The following is a 20,945-nucleotide window of genomic DNA, read 5'->3' as shown; positions in this document are numbered from 1 at the left end:
GCGCCGGTTTTAGTGTGCAAGTCTAACAAAATCCACTGCAAAATGACGTAAGACCAACTGTTACGTCATGAAGCGAAAACCTAAGATTCAGCATGGTTTTAACCACATGTCCTGAAAGAGAGAGAGAGAGAGAGAGATTTATTTTGTATACAGAATGATATTGCGTATTTAGATTGCGAGTGTACTTCATTGTTAATTATAACTCTTAGTATGCACAATATATTTCTATAGCATCCACAATATATCTCTATAGCATGCACACTATTTCATGTAGACCTATTAGCAAATTGCATGTTTTCAGTGTTATTTTTTATGCTTTATATAACTTCCCTATATGTGCTTATTATGCGTCACTCCTATAGCTATATTACACGCACTTCACATAACTCTTACATTTCCAATTTGAATTTTTCTTAATCTGTTTTATTCTGTAGTATATGCACCCTCTGATCCTTAAACACCCTCTGTAGTATGCTAGCTAGCTTTGTAACATAACTGCATGGTGTGCGCTTTTGTGCTTATGCGTATGGGTCACTAACCAGTTAATCCAAGCACTATGGACACTGGGGGTTCTAGCTTGTGCTACGGAAATTAACAGCATTTCGCTTTTTTCTGGTACATGTATACTAGAATTTTATTTCATACGACAAACCCTTTACTTTTTTTTTTACCGGTCTCCATCGTTCCGACCCTTTTAATCAGTTAATCGGATAAGTTTCTCGCATAATCTTTGTTTATAGCTAATATTGTGTCAAAATCTTTTATATATATTTTAGGAAAAGATTTAACATCCACATGTATTTATATATAGCGATTGCATATGATTTATACGAGTTTATTTTACCTCAGTGAATATAAGTTCCCGTGCTATATTGTCTAAACTATTCACTGGAAGCATTCTATTTCCCTCATGTTTTTAACCTGGAACACCTCAGGTGTTATCTGAGTCGCTCAGTTAAATTTTGATGCCGATTACTGTAATTTGCAATTGTTTATATCATAAAGAAATCTGCATCGCCAACAAATCAAGTACTATTTGGTATAATAAAATACTTTTTAACTTGCTTCTCCTTGTAAAATAGTTCCTGTCTCGGGGAACAGTAAACTTGCTAGCGTCCTCATAGCCAGTCAATAGGTATATAATAAACAGTGAACTACATAGTTCTTCGTAGCTTTTTTTGTTATATACCATTACCATTCTGGCAATACAAAACACATTTAAAACTTTCTTGGTTTAGTCACATTAGTATTTATATATTTAATTGCATGTTAAAATTTAAATGATAAATGAACAGCAATGGAGCGGCCAGATTACCGCCTCCGATGGATGACACTCCAGCAACAATGATGAAGACATAATAAGATATGATGTAATCATTACATGTTATGTAATACATATAAATACAAAGTATTTGGAATTGAAGCGGCCAGATTACCGCCCTCGATAGAAAACACCCCAGTTACAATGATTACTCAAAAAGGCATGTAGTGACATGTAATGTAATAATTAATTGTTGCGTAACAAGTGAGTTAATGCAGGTAATTGGATTGCTGTGGCCAGAATACCATCCCCAATGAAATAACACTCCAATTCCATTTGATGAAGTCGAAAAAAGTCTAAATGTAATATATTTATAAATGTTATGTAATAAATGAATCAATACATATATTGGGATCAGAGCGGCCAAATTACCGCCTCCGATTGATTACACTCTGATTACAATGGTCAATAATCAATAACATGTAATGTAAGAATTAATTTACACACTGGTTACAATGGTCAATATTCAATTACATGCTATGTAAGAATTTAATTAATCATTAAAAATACGGATACTAGGACGGAGCGGCCAGATTACCGCCTCCGATTGATTACACTCCGGAAACAATGGTCAATAATCAATAACATGTAATGTAAGAATTAATTTACACACTGGTTACAATGGTCAATATTCAATTACATGCTATGTAAGAATTTAATTAATCATTAAATATACGGATACTGGGACGGAGCGGCCAAATTACCGCCTCCGATTGATTACAATCTGGTTACAATGGTCAAGAATTAAATTCATAATAAAAAATACTGATGACAGAGCGGCCAGATTACCGCCTCCGACTGATTACACTCCGGTTACAATGGTCAATAATCTATAACATGTAATGTTAGAATTAAAAAATATGGATACTGGGACGGAGCGGCCAGATTACCGCCTCCGATTGATTACACTCCGGTTACAATGGTCAATAATCTATAACATGTAATGTTAGAATTAAAAAATATGGATACTGGGACGGAGCGGCCAGATTACCGCCTCCGATTGATTACACTCTGGTTACAATGGTCAATAAATCTATAACATGTAATGTTAGAATTAAAAAATACAGATACTGGGACGGAGCGGCCAGATTACCGCCTCCGATTGATTACACTCTGGTTACAATGGTCAATAAATCTATAAAATGTAATGTTAGAATTAAAAGATATAGATACTGGGACGGAGCGGCCAGATTACCGCCTCCGATTGATTACACTCTGGTTACAATGGTCAATAAATCTATAACATGTAATGTTAGAATTAAAAAATATGGATACTGGGACGGAGCGGCCAGATTACCGCCTCCGATTGATTACACTCTGGTTACAATGGTCAATAAATCTATAACATGTAATGTTAGAATTAATTTACACACCGGTTACAATGGTCAATATTCAATTACATGTTATGTAAGAATTTAATTAATCATTAAAAATACGGATACTGTGACGGAGCGGCCAAATTACCGCCTCCGATTGATTACAATCTGGTTACAATGGTCAAGAATTAAATTCATAATAAAAAATACTGAAGACAGAGCGGCCAGATTACCGCCTCCGATTGATTGCACTCCGGTTACAATGGTTAATAATCTATAACATGTAATGTTAGAATTAAAAAATATGGATACTGGGAAGGAGCGGCCAGATTACCGCCTCCGATTGATAACACTCTGGTTACAATGGTCAATAATTAAATTCATCTTTAAAAATACGGATCCTGGGACGGACCGGCCAGATTACCGACTCCGATTGATTACACTATGGTTACAATGGTCAATAATTAAATTCAAAACAAAAAATACTGATGACGGAGCGGCCAGATTACCGCCTCCGATTGATTACACTCCGGTTACATGGTCAATTATCTATTACATGTAATGTTAGAATTAAATTCATCTTAAAAAATACAGATCCTGGGACGGAGCGGCCAGATTACCGCCTCCGATTGATTACACTCCGGTTACAATGGTCAAACCTAAGTAAATAATATGTACTTATCAATTTAATATAATAAATGAAATGCAAGGTTAATTGTGGAACATAGCGGCCAAATATATACCTGAAATACTAAACACAAGCAAAAGTTTAATTTAATCATGATAGTTTTCAACAATGTCTTTTATATGTCTAGGAATATTTCCAGACCCTGTAAGCTTGAATGTTGAAACTATATGTGATGTTAAACATTTTTCCACCCAGTCCGTTCTTCTTCCTCGCTCACCCGGCACGCTCCTTTTACAAGGTTTCCATGGGGATGTCTTGCTTCCACCATACCAGTGTATGTCTACCTCATCCCCTTCATGAGATATTATCTGGCCTATCTGTGGCCACTCGCCGGCGTACCGAGGGACATCCATTAATGCCATCATCCCCACTATAGTACAAGGAGGGACCGCTTCTTTCCGCCTCTTTCCAATGACAACCTATCATTTTCAAAATAAGTAGTAAGCATATAATAGATATATTATGTATGTTATTTGGGTTTCTAATTATATATATTTTGGCATAATCGGTTGTCCTGTTTGCCTTTCACTTTGTCGTTTTCTGTTAAAACAGTTTTAGTATGCTTTACTATAAAGTTTTTAATCCTAGCTGATAAACTAAAAAAAGTAGAGGCCATTAGTTCGGGTAAAATGCCTACATTGGGACGGGTAATATTTTAAAAAATAAAGTATCAACATTCTTTATACGATATAAATTTTTTTTAGCCAATCAGAAAGCGCGTTACAACCAGATTTAAACCAATTTACAATTCTTTCAAAAACTATACAGTTTTATACAAAACAGCGGAATCGCGGAATTAAGTACATGTACGTATGTAAAAACGTAGTTTACAGTAGTCGAACGTGAATGGGAATGACGCATGATTATGAATTCATGTCAGATTTAAGGTAGTACGCATCAGATTAGAATTCATTTACATTATTTCTTGGAGGATTCTTCGATGATATGTTCTAACATTTCTCGGGTATGAGAAAATTACTTTCATTTATTTTTTTCAAATTCTAAATTTAAGGCAGTGACAAGAGAAGTATCAACATTAGACATGACAAAAAAAATTGCTTAAAGTATAAACTGATTTGGAAGTTTACGATTCATGGGCTAAATATATCAAAATATTGTATATAACAAATAAATTACTGGGGGAATAGGGTCCTCTGTGTCGGAAATGTGAACCTCTAGATCTTCAGTGTTTGGGGAATTCTGCCTTTTTTTATCCAATAATTGCTCTGCAATTCCATCATCTTCGTCGTCTGAATCATACTCTTCATTGACTAAAGTACATCAATATCTTTATTTCATTTCTTTAAAATTATATCAGCATGGACTTTATGTAATAATTATGTATGCATCAAACCATGCAACCGACCATTGACCACTAAACGACTCTCTCTCTCTCTCTCTCCTCTCTCTCTCTCTCTCATCCAATACCACAATTATACGCTTCACCATCCACAAGACCGGACGGGTGTTCACATTAAATATACATGTTGAAACAGGCAAGGAACTTTGGGAAACATTTTGATGGTTTTTAATTATAAAATAATGTTTTGAAATATATTATCATAATTTTAGTGAAAGCTTGGTTATTGTATCTCGTGGTTTAAAATCAGTTACACTGAATACCTTCGGCAAAAAAATTTTCCCACCACTGTTTGTCCTCATTTTTTGTAAAATATCTGTACGAGCCCCTCACGTCCCGCTCAAGCCTTTCCATGTCAAGATCGTCCACACATGGACTAAGTTTCCTAAATACTAATGCATTATCCTTAAGAAGGGTTCCTTCACATTTTTGCCATATCTGAAATTTATCAGAAAAAAATTATGTGACGGAAAATATTTTCTCAATTTTAAGCATCAAGGAAATTGACTATCTACTACTTGTAGTAATCATTTGTTTAAACTGATGACCATCGTTCTTTAAAAGATACGACGCTTTATATTTATATTATATCTATGCAACAGCTGTAAAGTGTAGCTTTAATTACTACACATACCCGATCGGTCGACCATTTCTTCCAAAAAATCGTCGCTTTTGCGTCTTCCTTAATTATTTTAAAAGCATGCGGCTTTGAATGGCCTGAAATATTTTCAAGGTCCAAGGCTTCTGAAATATTGTATACTCTGTCCGTTCTTATTCCTAAAAAATCATATTAAAAAGAAATGCATGGAATAAAAGAAACTATAATTGAACGTCTGCATTCTATTGTTTTATCATCACATTTCACTGGGGAAAAAATGAGAAAATGAGAGTCAAGAAAGGTCTTTAGAAACTCGGGGAAATTGTCACCTGTTGGTACCGGAGTGTAACACCTTTCAAACGCAGTTATTAATTTGGTTAGAGTCAAAGCACTCCGCCTGGAAAGGAGGCTAGAAAATCTGAAGGTAGAAAGAAATTTGTTTGAATGTAAAGGTCAGAATTTAATATGAAAATTTGCACCTGGCCAATTAAGGAATGTTTTTAATTTTTGCCCAGATTATCCGATATAACCTGGTTTGAGGCAGTGCACACTTTATAATCCGCGAAGCACTGTTTCAAAGCATTCCTTATAATTTTGTAAAAAGATTGTTTAAAATCAATAATTTAATATAGAAATTGTTGATTTTTGCATAAAATTTAATTTACATAAAAACTCTAACACGCGCATGAATATGTGGTTGTCAAGGGGACGTTGGCTAACCAGGTTATACAAAATAAATTAATTTTTTTTGTGTGATTAGCCAATCAAAATGCTTGTTACAAATGAAATTAAATTAAAGACTATTACGATTGTGGACAAGAGGAATTCCACCGAGGGGGACAAGATTTACGGTCTAGGACGAGGCTTTAATTTAGCATGGATTCATTGTAATTATGTTTATTTATTATGTTGGGGAACAATAAAAATTATGCAGATCAGAGAGGAGTAAAATAAACTATTGATGATGGGTACTAGTAGTAAGATTGTAATTTATCAGATGATTTGTACATATTACTAGTGTGCAATGTTTATGATTGCAGTCGAATCTCGTCAATCCCAATTTATCTCTTAATTAAAGAAGAATATTTCATAAATCGATTTCTAAACATAAAGTTCCTTGTTACAAAATTTGCGCAATTTCCTTCGAGGTTGATTGTACCTGGAGAATACTTGATCTATATCCTCATGCGTGTGTCCGACCATGAGGAATGACACTTTGATTTTTTTGAATACGCCAATCTCCACCAACCAACAGAGGAATCCAAGTATATATCTAAACATAATTTTAGTAATTAACATATGATAGTGTGAATAAAATCAGACGAAATAAATAAAATAAATTGTCATTTCATTTACTCTGGTGTTGTGTAAAATTACCGGTTTTTATTCTGTCCAGGACAATTGTCCATTTGCAAATACAATGTGTCCGGAATTTTGTCTAGCATGAGAAGACATTGCAACAGAACAGATATGGTGAGGTTGCTACCGTGGGACCATTGGAAATAATCAAAGAAGCCATAGATGCCTATAAAATTATAAAGTTGATGGTAATTTAAAAAATCCTCTTTTTTCACGAATCTAGTCTTTACTTTACTCCTGTAAAGCCTGAAGCTTGTCTTAGTATGGAGGAATCTTATTATGGCCATGAAAACTTTCAAACGATGTCACGTTATAAAGAAATGAGATCAAAATAGGATGCCATAATGTGTGATAATGTTTATGTATACCTATTCCATGAACAATGACTCCCATTAGATTTAAACGTAGTTTCCACATGTTAGATAAAAACTTTCCTTTGTATAGAAAGTGTGGGAGGTACGTTTTGTTCTGGTCCATGGCATCTATTATCATTGATAGGTATTTTTCGGGATTGTCCTTGGCTTTTGAGGCGTGTTTATAATACTTTTTTCTTTCATCACTGAAATGTAAATTTATGTATAGTCACAAATTCATTTCTTTTTTGATTTTGTTTCCTGCTTTATCCTATAATAAGTAACATTGATTTTTATGTTAGTCAGCAGAATTTTTTTTTAATTTTGAAGCAAGTTACTGAGTTCTCAGAGGATTTAAAATGAGAATCCGTCCGTTGTCTCATGTCAAAACGTCATCGTAAAGCAGACACATGAAATAAAAATGCAAATAAATGTATTTATTTGTATAGGAACTCATCCAGATGAAGTTAATAATAGAATTAGAATTTAAAGATCGCGGAACATTAACTGGCAAGATTGGAAATATACAGCTTCGGTCAATTTCACATGTTAGTCAAAACATTTGAAATGGGCGGGGGCAAATTTTATTCAATATTAGCAAATCAGTAATACAATGGCTCCTATTGTTTTCAGACTTGTGACGACTGGTTATCTCAAGTCATAGGACATTGTTTTGCCTTGGTATAATCTCTCCCGAATTGGGACTTGTTGATGAAATAAAATGGTTTTAATCGCTTTGCTAATACTTAACAAAATGATCGCTTAACTCATAAAACAAGTTTGAAACGCAGAGGTGGATTGAAAATACCCTTCGTTTAACTATAGTTTCAATCCTATGTTTTCTCAGACGTCCGCGTCAATTTGTCTCCGCCCATTTCAAATGAGCTCTATATTTCCAATCTGGTCAGTTAATATTTTGCAATCTTATCAGACGAGCTTGAATAAAATCAAATTAATAAAGGAATTTATTAATCATATGCTTATGTGGGACTCAAAATTTATTTGCTATTTCCGTAAATTCATTATATCTGAATTCGTTATATAACCTGAAACATTTGCATGGATTTCTTAAGAATTTGACTGGATCTCCACAAAACCTCTCTATATCTAAGATTTTTTTGTTTATATTCGTACTAAACAAGTTTTATGTGCAGAAAGCCGGTGTATAGCAGAATAATGAATCCGTAGAAAAATGACCGGGGTAATTTTTTGACCCCCGGTCATTATTCTTATTTACACCGGCAAATGCGTCATAAATGTCCAATGCTCCCTAAACATACCCACGAAAAAAATTCTGTTTAGTGTTTTTATCTGTATTGAACACAATATTTTTTTCTGTCAAGTCGAGATCAGTAGCTAATTATTCATCATAAAATATAGTTAATCTGGCAAGTTTAAGAAAAGTTATTGTAAAGTTGAATTAATTAAATAATCACTGGTCGCGACTTGTCTAATAAAAAAATGACAACTGTTCATTATTGTGCTGTCAGACAATTATCATGACTTCTCAAATTAAAGTTGTAGAGATTTGCCGGAAAATTACATAAACGGGCGGTATCTTAACAAAGCACCGCAGTGGCGTAGCTAGGATTTTTTTAGTGTATTAAAATTGACAGGGAGTGCAGGGCCTGGGGCAAAGCCCTCGGATGCTCCTGGATTTTAAGTTTAAGCTTTTGGATTTTCAGGTATTTTGATGATGAGATATTGTCTCAGAATGTTACAATTTTACATACTGTATGTGTAAGGGAGATGTTGAATTTTAAAAGAATGTGTGTATGAAACACGGATGCCCCGTTACAACGCACTTTGAAAAATTATTAGTATGCACTTTGCCAGTTTCACAATATATTCCTTTTAGCTGTATCTACACAGTTTAATAACAGGATACATAGTTCTTAGTCTTAGTAAAAAATTGTTGTAATCGAAAAAATCGCCAGAATATAGGTTTTCAGATCGATGCTTTGATTGGTTGATGTAGATATTGAATCTAGTTTTTCCAATCTCGTTTTTCGAATTTCGAATGAAGTTTCTGGGCTTTCGTTAGACGTGAGAATGCTATGTATCTCATTATTCTTTTTGGCTCATGAGCGATTAGGTAGAAATGTCAAATTTAAGCATAAAATTCAAGGAATACAACGTTTGACTTTTAATCTCACTTTGAAATTTTTTTCTCATATTATAGTACGTGCTTTTGCTGATTCCAAGCACTGCCAGCCACGTTTTCATTTTTGTATATTATAATACTTTGTCCAATTTTTTCCCTATCTTGATCTTTTAAAATTGAAACCAAAAATTGCATTGTTTGATATTTAGGGGAGCGGACATGGATGATAAATCTAAACTAAAATTGATAATACACATATGTTGCAGCTGGCGTGAAAAAAAACTTTTTTTCTAGATGTACTTAAAGGTATTTAAACCAGTGAACATGTATTTAGAATGAGGGCTATTAGTCTCATGTTTAGCAGATTCTGTTTAATTACAAGAAGTGTATATAATTATGTAGCAGGCTAGTAAAGTGAATATGGAAGGGGGAAATTGACAATATGAACCGGTCGAGGGTGGGTCTTAGGAAATAGTAAAATTCAGTTCCTATTGACATCTTACTGTTACGTGCTTCTAAAGAGTTTAATAATGACAATACACGTGTACAGGTGCAGGGAACTGGAAGATTCTTGGGTAGATTGCATCAAGTCCTCAATGTTGCAAGCACCTGGAGGTACTGTCACAATTGTGCCTGCACTCTTGGATCCAGCAGAAGTATGAATCAATTTCGGTGAATCTTATATATATTTTTTTTAAGAAAAACAAAAGAACTAGCTTTAAGATTATATATTTTGAACATCCTTATAAATTCATAACATTTTTTTAAATATACACTGCGTACATATATATTTGTACTAACGTGAAATTGGTATATTATTCAATGATGTAATGAATCAAGTTAAATTTTAAGTTGCATCTAAAACAAGTGTAATAGTGTAATAGATGCAAACTACAATCCCAATTCAAACCAGTCAATAGACACTAAAGTAAATTCTAGACAACGTTATGAATTGGCTACAATTTGGGTGAGTTCAACTTAAATAATGGACATTAGGATGAGGATTTTCCTTTGACCCTATACTGTGAATTCTGAAGATAATAAGACACATAATTTATGGTCCAGGAATGTATTTTAAGAGATTTACTCTGACTTTCACCTTTGACCTAGAAACGTGATCTAAGGTCACTGTACACCCATTACTAAATATCCCTGCAAATATAGAGTAAGAGGGAAAAGGGGAATGTTTTCATTGTCTACATAATTGATGATTTCAAATTGATCATTAGATAGCTCGCAAAATTCATTAACATTAGACCTGTAGTGCAAACATTTTTGATAGATTTCTTGTTTAATTTAGATTAGTAATCCAGATGACTTTGCATCTGAGAGACTTGAGGCGTACAGGATATTTCTGCTAAGGGGGAATCATCTGGTTCTCGCTTGTAGGAAACTCATAGAGGAGGAGCCCGACAATGATTTATTGTCAGAGTACAGGTTAAGATATTTTTGGCTCAAATTAAAAATATATATATATTCAATAGATTATTTTATACACTATACATGTGTCCATGCAAACGTTCTTCATACAGGACAATTAAAGTTGATTTGTACTGTGGATTGTCTCCAGAGGAGGCCAAGATGGTCGGAAACCTGCACAATCAGAGAACTACATCGAAGAGAATGTTTTTTCAAGTAATATAAATCCAAAACTACAACACACACACACACACACAGTAATGGAAAATCCTTATGTTAAAACTTTTCATAAACCAATTGAACTTTTTAATTTTGTTCAAATTGTTGAATTTCCTAATCTATAACAATGCGATCATTTTCTGTCCATCTTAACTTTAAGGATGAAGTAGAACAAATCAGACAAACCTATATGTCAAGGCAATGCAAATGAGGATTGGCAGGAGGTGGCCTTTAAGGTCCTCAAAAAACTAAGCAGCAAGGTGACTTTTCTTGAGAGTTATACGCTAACTTTATTTCACTTAAGCGAAGAAGATAGATAGCTTTAAAATGTATAATGACAATAAACAAATACTGATTAAAAAAACTGCTATGATTTTTATCAATAGACAAAGAAGGAGTCACTTAGAGTGCTATTTTCTACTGCGAGCAGTGATAACGAAGTATTTGGAGAGGTGACAAGAATTTTCAGGATATGGCGATCGGAAAATCCCCAAATGAGCATAAATCAGAGGGTAAAACAAAAATAAAAAATAGATGTCTAATATATTATCTTAGTTTGAATTTAAATAATAACAGGCTGGGAACTGTATTGACAAGATATGACAAAACTGACCACGTGATCTGGGCAGGCTTTTATGAAACCATATTTTATTGATTTTTTGACAAACATTTCAAATAATTTGCTTTTCAGCTATTTAAGGCAATAATGTCAATTCCAAAAGAAATGGCATTATGCTATTTGCGTAAAATTGCCACAAGTAAAGACGTTGGAGTTATGTGTGCGCTGGTTGAGAAAGAGAAAAAGCGGAGTCTAATGAAAGAAATTTTCGTTGAGCGCACTGGGTGCAAAGATTGGGAGGAAGCTGAGGAGGTGTACGAAGAGTACACGGAACAAATTGACCAATTTCTGAGTAATTTAATTAAATCATAAAGAGAGAGAGAGAGAGAGAGAGAGAGAGAGAGAGAGAGAGAGAGAGATATGGGGAGCAAATGAAAGTTTGGAGTTTTTATTCTGTAAGAGCCCAAAACAGCGGTATTAAAATCTATTGATTTTACCTATTTCATTTGGACATAATTTAGAGATCTAATCATGGTTGTAACCCCCCTCTCTCTCTCTTTCTCTTTCTCTCTCTCTCTCTCTCTCTCTGAACGTAAATCTCAACCAACGTATACAATAATATTATTTAAAATCTATTACAACTCCGACCAACATTGACCCCTATGAATGATTCCAAAGCATCTATCGTCAAATAAGCTATTAGAAATTTAGTCTCTTAATATTGTAGAGTTGAACATCAATCGAAAAACAGTACCAACGGAGTTCATAAGATATTGCGATACAGCAAAGGAACGCCGGCCGTTGGAAGGAGTTGATGTTCAGGTGGACTTCACAGTGCAAGTCAACGATTCCTACCGAGATTTAATGAGTAACTCAAGAATCCAATCGATCATCGCATCAACCAAAAGAAAGCTCAGTATTCATCTTGAGGCAGCTTTGAAAAAACTAAAAACTGAGGAATAACTTCTTTCATGCTAAAATTCCATACCTATAAATCTAAGAAATCATTAACGATTTATGTTCAATTTTGAGATGATTCGCAGTATTTTATTGTCATTTTTCATGCAACTAAATTTAAAGATTAAATTTCTGATCAATTTTAAAATATAAATAATTAGGTAACATCTTTTAAATCGAGATGCAGCAAAACATTACACTGAAAAATGTAATGTTTACACAAGCATAAATTAAAAATTGTCCATATTTTCAACTTCAGACAGATTTGAAATTTATTTTTGTGGTTTTATCAACATAAACTGTATACTTCTTTCTTTGGTTTAAATGTTCATTGAAGTGAAATATCAAATGATTCTAACATTACATGATATAGATAATTGACCATTGTAACCGGAGTGTAATCAATCGGAGGCGGTAATCTGGCCGCTCAGTCCCAGTATCCATATTTTTTAATTTTAACATTACATGTTATAGATTATTGACCATTGTAACCAGAGTGTAATCAATCGGAGGCGGTAATCTGGCCGCTCCGTCCCAGTATCCATATTTCTTAATTCTAACATTACATGTTATAGATTATTGACCATTGTAACCGGAGTGTAATCAATCAGAGGCGGTAATCTGGCCGCTCTGTCATCAGTATTTTTTATTATGAATTTAATTCTTGACCATTGTAACCAGAGTGTAATCAATCGGAGGCGGTAACCTGGCCGCTCCGTCCCAGTATCCGTATTTTTTAAGATGAATTTAATTATTGACTATTGTAACCAGAGTGTAATCAATCGGAGGCGGTAATCTGGCCGCTCCTTCCCAGTATCCATATTTTTTAATTCTAACATTACATGTTATATATTATTGACCATTGTAACCGGAGTGTAATCAATCGGAGGCGGTAATCTGGCCGCTCTGTCTTCAGTATTTTTTATTATGAATTTAATTCTTGACCATTGTAACCAGATTGTAATCAATCGGAGGCGGTAATTTGGCCGCTCCGTCACAGTATCCGTATTTTTAATGATTAATTAAATTCTTACATTACCTGTTATTGAATATTGACCATTGTGACCAGTGTGTAAACTAGATCTCGTTACGAGTAACGAGTAGGTCTTCCGTCCGATTTTGTTTTCATATGATACGATAAAATATCGATATTCTCTGCCAAATCTGCGATCTTGGTGAATCTAGGTTTTTTGTCTCGAGACCGAAAACGGACGAACAAAAGAGGTTTATGAAAATAAAAGCTAGGGTTTTTTATACATATGTTTAGTGTACACTACTGTTAATCATAGCAGATGAAACACCAAAGATAATCAGTTAAACTTGTGAAAAAAATGAATTGTTTGAACTCTTCTGGTGAGTACCGGAAGTGACGGTTGACAAAAGAAAACTCGTTAAATATATCTTCAATCGATTGTCTATCATTTATAAAAGTTTGTGTCTCAATCACTTACAGTGACTAAAATCTCGCTGGTATCAATTTTGTAAAATAGGCTAAGTACCAAAGATATTTGAAATCTTGCTTGTTTTCAAGTTATCTGTAATATAGTTTACGAGTGTCTTGGCTCCTCATTTAAGGGGCCAGCCCCTTTTTCTTGAGTTTAATCGAAAGTTCTCACGAATACTAACATTTTATGTTCTTACACCCATCTAAAATTGTTGTTCATTTTTGAGATACAAATGATTGAATATTTTAGGGGCCAGCCCTATATATCCTTAATGGGGACAGACTTTGGAGTTTTGATTAGTGGAATTGATTAGAATCATCAATGCAAACATTTTCTTTTCTACATTGCCTAACAAAATATGTCTCCTTCTCTAGATATATTGCATCAAAGTTTAAGTACTTTGGCCCCTTAAAATCCCTAATTACGTCATAAATGGGTGTGAAAATGATTTTACCTGATAAATATTGCTACAATCAACAACTTTGCTTCTATATTGCATTACAAAATTTTGATCGTTTTCAAGTTATTTGCAATAGAGTTTACGAGTGTCTTGGCCCCTAATTTAAGGGGCCAGCCCCCTTTTCTTGATTTTGTTGGAAAGAACGTTTAATTATCTACTATTTTTGTTATATATGTCTTAACAAAATATCAACTGATAAAAAGATACAGATGAAAACGTTTGAAAATTTTGAATGAAAATTCGTACCCAATTTTCGTGCCTAGGCGAGCTCCAAAAAATGGCGCCACTGGCGTAAAACAAAATAATAGTGCACAACTTCAGACTATAGACTACCTATCCTGAAAATTTCATAGTCATATCTCTGATAGTTTCTGAGATCAGCTCTGCACAAAATAGGTCGTAAAAATGTACAAAATGGCCGATAAATCGGTACCGGAAGTGCCAACAGGAAAAATCTCAAAAAGGTATGAAGTTTACATCAAGACTCATCTTCTCTGAAAAAATGGTCGAAATCGGTTGAATAGTTTTCGAGAAATCTCGTGCACAAAATTTGTGGAAAAAAATAATAATAACTAGATACGATCTCGTTACGAGTAACGAGTAGGTCTTCCGTTCAATTTTTAAACGATACGATTAAAATAACAATGAAATTTCAGAAGTCCCTTTAGCCACTCCATTTCAAATAATGTATACGATTGTCAATATCCTTTAAAATGCTTAACAAAGAGTTTTGGTTTTCACATACAGCACATTAAAGATTTAAGATTTTAGTACCCTAAAATCCCTTATTACGTCATCAATGGGTGTTGAAATGAGTTTTTCAAACTGATATTGTTACGATCAACAACTTTGTTTCTATAATGCATTACAAAATCTTGATCGTTTTTAAGGTATGTGTAATAGAGTTTACGGGTGTCTTGGCCCCTAATTTAAGGGGCCAGCCCTTTTTTCTTGAGTTCATTTGAAAGGTCTCACGAATACTAACATTTTTTGTAGTTATACTTATCTAGAATTGTTGATCATTTTTGAGATACAAATGATTGAATATTTTAGGGGCCAGCCCTTTAGATCCTTAATGGGAACAGACATTGGTGTTTTGATTATTGGAATTGATTAGAATCATCAATACAGACATTTTCTTTTCTACAATGCTTAACAAAATATGTCTCCTCCTCTAGATATATTGCGTCAAAGTTTAAGTACTTTGGCCCCTTAAAATCCCTGATTACGTAATAAATGGGCGTGGCAATGATTTTTTCTAACAGATATTGGTAATATCTAAAACTTTGCTTCTATAATGCATAACAATATCTTTATAATTTTTAAGTTATTTGTAATAGAGTTTACGAGAGCCTTGGTTCCTAAATAAAGGGGCCAGCCCCTTTTTCTTAAGTTCATTCAAAAGGTCTTACGAATACTAACATTTTTTGTTCTTACACTTATCTAGAATTCTAGATCATTTTTGAAATAAAAATGATTGAATATTTTAGGGGCCAGCCCTCTAGATCCCTAATGGGGACAGACATTGGTGTTTTGATTATTGGAATTGATTAAAATCATCAATGCAAACATTTTCTCTTCTACAATGCTTAACAAAATATTTTTCCTTCTCTAGATATATTGCGTCAAAGTTTAAGTACTTTGGCCCCTAAAAATCCCTAATTACGTAATAAAGGGGCGTGGCAATGATTTTTTCTGATAGATATTGTTACGATCAACAACTTTGCTTCTATAATGCATTACTAAATCTGTATCGTTTTTAAGTTATCTGTAATAGAGTTTACGAGTAAATTGGCCCTTAATTAAAGGGGCCAGCCCCTTTTTCTTGATTTCGTTGAATAGAACTTATGATTCTCTACCACTTTTGTTTTATATGTCTTAACAAAATATCAACTGATAAAAAGATACAGATCAAAACGTATGAAAATTTTGGATAAAAATTCGTACCCAATTTTCGTGCCTAGGCGAGCTCCAAGAAATGGTGCCACTGGCGTAAAACAAAATAATAGTGCACAACTTCAGACTATAGACTACCTATCCTGAAATTTTCATAGTCATATCTCTGATAGTTTCTGAGATTAACTCTGCACAAAATAGGTCGTAAAAAACTACAAAATGGCCGATAAATCGGTACCGGAGGTGATGACAACAAAAATTTCAAAAACATATAAAGTTCCGATCATGACTCATCATCTGTGAAAAAATGGCTGAAATCGGCCGAATAGTTTTCGAGAAATCGCGTGCACAAAATTTGGAAAAAATAATAATAACTAGACACGATCTCGTTGCGAGCAACGAGGAGGTCTTCCGTCTGATTTTTAGATGGAAATATGACATCATCGACTTTGATTTTTGACCACAAAACATGATATGGAAAAAGGAGTGAAGTACTAATGCTTTATTGTATCGCTTTTTATTAGTTCTCTTACATTGTTCTTATAAATACTTGCATTTCTTCCAATTAAGATGAAAGAAATTAATCTTGTTTACCTCTGGTCCCTAAAAGCCCTTATTGGGTAACACAAGAGGAAATCATTATATTTTTAGGATATATAAACGTATTATACCAAATCTAGCTTTAATAAACATTCACAAAATGGCTCTTATTAAAGGGCTATAGATAACAGACTTTAGAGCCCTTTGATCCCCTAATTTAAGGGGCCAGCCCCTTTTTCCTGATATCAAATGAAAGGCAATTTAATTCTAAACAAATTTTGTTCAACAAGTGTTTAGAAATTCGTTACCGTTCTAGAGATATATGAGAAAGAAGATTTAAGGGGCCGATCCCTTATCTCCTTAAAGGGGCTGTTTAACGAAATTTTGAAGGTTGCATATCGTTTAGAATATCATTTTAAACAACCTTTTTCCTGTGCTGACCTACAAAATATTTTTCCTTTCTGAGATATGGGTGATCAAAAGTTTAGACTTTCGGCCCCTAAAAACCCCTAATTACATAACACATGATAAAATCATTACATTACTTGGATACATAACTGTAAGATAAACATATTTGCTTCTATAACCTTTCACATAATATCTCTCAGTAAAGGGCTACAGATTAAAGACTTTAGAGCCCTTTGGTCCCCTAATTGGAGGGGCCAGCCCCTTTTTCTTGATTTCAAATGAAAGGCTATTTAATTCTAAACAAATTTTGTTCAACAAGTGTTAAGAAATTTGTTGCCGTTCCAGAGATATATGAGAATGAAGGTTTTAGGGGCCGATCCCTAATCTCCTTATAGGGGCCGTTTAACGAAATTTTGAAGGTTGCATTTTGTTGAGAACATGATTTTGAACAATTTTTCTTTTGTACCGCATTTCAAAATATTTTTCCTTTCGGAGATATGGGTGATCAAAATTTTGGACTTTTGGCCCCTAAAAACCCTTAATCACGTGACATATGATAAAATTATTATATTACTTAGATACATAACTGTAAGATAAACACATTTGCTTCTATAACCTTTCACAAAATATCTCTCAGTAAAGGGCTACAGATAAAAGACTTTAGAGCCATTTGGTCCCCTAATTGGAGGGGCCAGCCCCTTTTTCTTGATATCAAATGAAAGGTCCTGTAAATATAAACCTTTTTTACATTACATGTCTTAACAAAATATTTTTCAGAAAAGAGATAAACAAAGAAAACCAGAAAAATACGACATTTTTTTAAAATTCAATTTTCGGGTCCAGGCGAGCTTCGGCGCCTTTCAATCCAGATCAAAATGAAAATAAAATTGCAAATCTACACTCTTTTGTCTACTATCCCTGAAAGTTTGAACTCAATATCTTTTATAGTTTAGGAGAAGTTAGAGGAACAAGCCACCCCTCTAAAAATCGCTAAAACGTCAATATCTCGAAAACGGAGGTGACGTCATCAATATAATAAAAAACCTATAATGTTCCGATCACTATCTATTATATCTAAAAGTTTCATGAAAATCGGTCGAGTCGTTTCTGAGCAATCGCGTGCACAAAATTTGTAAGAAAAAAAAAGAAAGATAATAATAATAACTAGACACGATCTCGTTGCGAGCAACGAGGAGGTCTTCCGTCTGATTTTAGAATTTGAGATATATGTTAGATCTTGATTTTGCTAAACATGATTTAGAATAGAAAAACGGGGTCTACATTCTGAGAGCCAGATACTATTTTGTTTCAGGGATAAGAGCTTTGTTCAACAAGTGTTTAGAAATTCGTCACCGTTCTTGAGATATCTGAGAAAAAAAGGTTTTAGGGGCCAGTCCCTTACCTCCTTATTGGAGCCGCTGAACCAAATTTTGAAGGTTGCATTTTGTAAAGTACATCATTTTGAGTATCTTTTCTTCTACACTGCATTTCAAAACATTTTCCTTTTTGAGATATAGCTGGTCATAGTTTTTGGACCCTTGGCCCCTGAAAAATCCTTATTCCATAACACATGAAAAATCATTACATTACTTGGATACAGAACTGTAAGATAAACATATTTGCTTCTATAACCTTTCATTAAATTTCCCTCAGTAAAGAGCTACAGATGGAAAATTTTAGAGCCCTTAAGTTTCCTAATTTTAGGGGCCAGCCCCTTTTTTGATATCAAATAAAAGGTCAATTGAATCTCAACACATTTTGTTCAAGAACTGTTTAGAAATTCGTTACCGTTCTTGAGATATATGGGAAAGAACGTTTAAGGGGCTGATCCCTTAACTCCCTATAGGAGCCATTTAACGAAATTTTGAAAATTGCATCTTATTAAGTACATCTTTCTGAGTATCTTTTCTTCTTTACTGCATTTCAAAATATTTTTCTTTTCTGAGATATTGGTGATCAAAATTCTATAATTTTGGCCCCTAAAAAACCCTTATTATGTAAGACATGATAAAATCATTACATTGCTTGGATACATAACTGTAAGATAAACATATTTGCTTCTATTACCGTTCACAAAATATCCCTCAGTAAAGGGCTACAGATTAAAGACTTGAGAGGCCTTTGGTCCCCTAATTTAAGGGGCCAGCCCCTTTTTCTTGGTATTAAATAAAAGGTCATTTAATTCTTCACAAATTTTGTTCAACAAGTATTTAAAATATCGTTACCGTTTTGGAGATATATGAGAAAGAAGGTTTTAGGGACCGGTCCCTTAACTCCTTTTAGGGACCGTTTAACGAAATTTTGACGGTTGCATTTTGTTGATAACATCATTTTGAACAACTTCTCTTCTGTATTGCATTACAAAATATTTTTCCTTTCTGAGATATGGATGATCAAAATTTTGGACTTTTGGCCCCTAAAACCCCTTAATTACGTAACACATGATACCATCATTGCATTGCTTGAATACATAACTATAAAATAAACACATTTGCTTCTACATCATTTCACAAAATATCCCTCATTAAAGGGCTACAGATTAAAGACTTGAGAGGCCTTTGGTCCCCTAATTTAAGGGGCCAGCCCCTTTTTTTTGGTATCAAATAAAAGGTCATTTAATTTTACACACATTTTGTTCAACAAGTGTTTAAAATATCGTTACCGTTTTGGAGATATATGAAAAAGAAGGTTTAAGGGACCGGTCCCTTAACTCCTTTTTAGGGGCCGTTTAACGAAATTTTGAAGGTTGCAGTTTGTTAAGAACATCATTTGAAACAACTTCTCTTCTGTATTGCATTACAAAATATTTTTTCTTTCTGAGATATGGGTGATCAAAATTTTGGACTTTTGGCCCTTAAAACCCTTAATTACGTCACATATGATAAAATCATTACATTACTTGGATACATTACTGTAAGATAAACATATTTGCTTCTATAACATTTCACAAAATATTTCTCAGTAAAGGGCTACAGATAAAAGACTTTCGAGCCCTTTGGTCCCGTTATTTGAGGGGCCAGCCCCTTTTTCTTGATATCAAATGAAAGGTCCTGTAAATATTAACCTTTCTTATATTACATGTCTTAACAAAATATTTTTCAGAAAAGAGATAAACAAAGAAAACAAGAAAAAAATACGACATTTTTTGAAACTAAATTTTCGGGTCCAGGCGAGCTTCCGCGCCTTTCAATCCAGTTCAAAATGAAAATAAAATTGCAAATCTACAATCTTTTGTCTACCATTCCATGAAAGTTTGAACTCAATATCTGTTATAGTTTAGGAGAAGTTAGAGTAACAAGCCACCCCACTAAAAATCGCTAAATAGTCAATATCTCCAAAACGGAAGTGACGTCATCAATATAATTAAAAAGCTATAAGGTTTCGATCACTATCTATCATATCTGAAAGTTTCATGAAAATCGGTCAAGCCGTTTCTGAGAAATCGCGTGCACAAAATTTGTAAGAAAAAAAAAATAATAATAATAATAATAGGGAAAAAGAAACCGAACGAAAACAATAAGGTCTTCCGTTGGAAAACGGAAGACCTTAACTAGACACGATCTCGTTGCGAGCAACGAGGAGGTCTTCCGTCCGATTTTTAGTAGGAAATATGACATCATCGACTTTGATTTTCAACAAAAAAACATGATATGGAAAAAAGTGTGAAGAACTTATGCTTTTTTGTATCGCATTTTATAACTTTTCTATTGCTTTTTTTTAAATACTTGCATTTCTCCAAATTCAGATAGAAAAGATTTAACTTGTTTACCTCTGGCTCCTAAAAACCCTAATTAGGTAACGCAAGAAAAAACCATTATATTGTTAGGATATATAAACGTATTATACCTAATTCAGTTTAAATAACCTTTCACAAAATAGCTCTTAGTAAAACGCTATAGATTAAGGACTTTAGAGCCCTTTGATCCCCTAATTTAAGGGGCCA

General features: G+C 33.7%; 2 protein-coding genes and 1 long non-coding RNA gene across 3 annotated transcripts; 2 read left to right on the top strand and 1 right to left on the bottom strand.

The window, feature by feature from the left end:
* Window positions 1-2,941: 2,941 nt before the first annotated feature.
* Window positions 2,942-6,806, bottom strand: LOC136274055 (uncharacterized). Its single transcript, XM_066080139.1, has 7 exons — window positions 6,661-6,806; window positions 6,443-6,556; window positions 5,613-5,701; window positions 5,320-5,462; window positions 4,949-5,123; window positions 4,463-4,596; window positions 2,942-3,744 (listed from the first exon to the last, which is right to left on the bottom strand). Exons 1-7 carry the CDS (start codon window positions 6,726-6,728, stop codon window positions 3,412-3,414), a joined length of 1,056 nt encoding a protein of 351 aa, XP_065936211.1. The 5' UTR covers window positions 6,729-6,806; the 3' UTR covers window positions 2,942-3,411.
* Window positions 6,807-9,445: 2,639 nt separating this feature from the next.
* On the top strand, window positions 9,446-11,064 carry LOC136274716 (uncharacterized). The gene is made up of 4 exons (XM_066082246.1): window positions 9,446-9,755; window positions 10,400-10,536; window positions 10,632-10,734; window positions 10,898-11,064. Exons 1-4 carry the CDS (start codon window positions 9,630-9,632, stop codon window positions 10,946-10,948), a joined length of 417 nt encoding a protein of 138 aa, XP_065938318.1. The 5' UTR covers window positions 9,446-9,629; the 3' UTR covers window positions 10,949-11,064.
* A 63-nt stretch (window positions 11,065-11,127) lies between these two features.
* Window positions 11,128-12,790, top strand: LOC136274726 (uncharacterized). The gene is made up of 3 exons (XR_010713163.1): window positions 11,128-11,249; window positions 11,429-11,648; window positions 12,024-12,790. It is a non-coding gene; the product is annotated as an uncharacterized lncRNA (long non-coding RNA).
* The last annotated feature ends 8,155 nt before the right edge of the window (window positions 12,791-20,945 follow it).

This window comes from Magallana gigas, chromosome 1 (genome assembly GCF_963853765.1).
Source record: "Magallana gigas chromosome 1, xbMagGiga1.1, whole genome shotgun sequence".
Classification (NCBI taxonomy): Eukaryota; Metazoa; Mollusca; class Bivalvia; order Ostreida; family Ostreidae; genus Magallana; species Magallana gigas.
This window is presented reverse-complemented; position numbering and strand designations above follow the sequence as displayed.

Excerpts from the sequence above, each read along its gene's own strand:
- LOC136274055 (XM_066080139.1), bottom strand. The coding sequence starts at position 6,728 with ATGCTAGACAAAATTCCGGACACATTGTATTTGCAAATGGACAATTGT. Across the intron at positions 5,702-6,442 it reads ATAGATCAAGTATTCTCCAG|ATTTTCTAGCCTCCTTTCCA; the intron begins GTACAATCAACC and ends TTCTACCTTCAG. Across the intron at positions 3,745-4,462 it reads CAGAGGACCCTATTCCCCCA|GTTGTCATTGGAAAGAGGCG; the intron begins GTAATTTATTTG and ends TGAAAATGATAG.
- LOC136274716 (XM_066082246.1), top strand. The coding sequence starts at position 9,630 with ATGACAATACACGTGTACAGGTGCAGGGAACTGGAAGATTCTTGGGTA. Across the intron at positions 9,756-10,399 it reads CACTCTTGGATCCAGCAGAA|ATTAGTAATCCAGATGACTT; the intron begins GTATGAATCAAT and ends TGTTTAATTTAG. Across the intron at positions 10,537-10,631 it reads GATTTATTGTCAGAGTACAG|GACAATTAAAGTTGATTTGT; the intron begins GTTAAGATATTT and ends TTCTTCATACAG.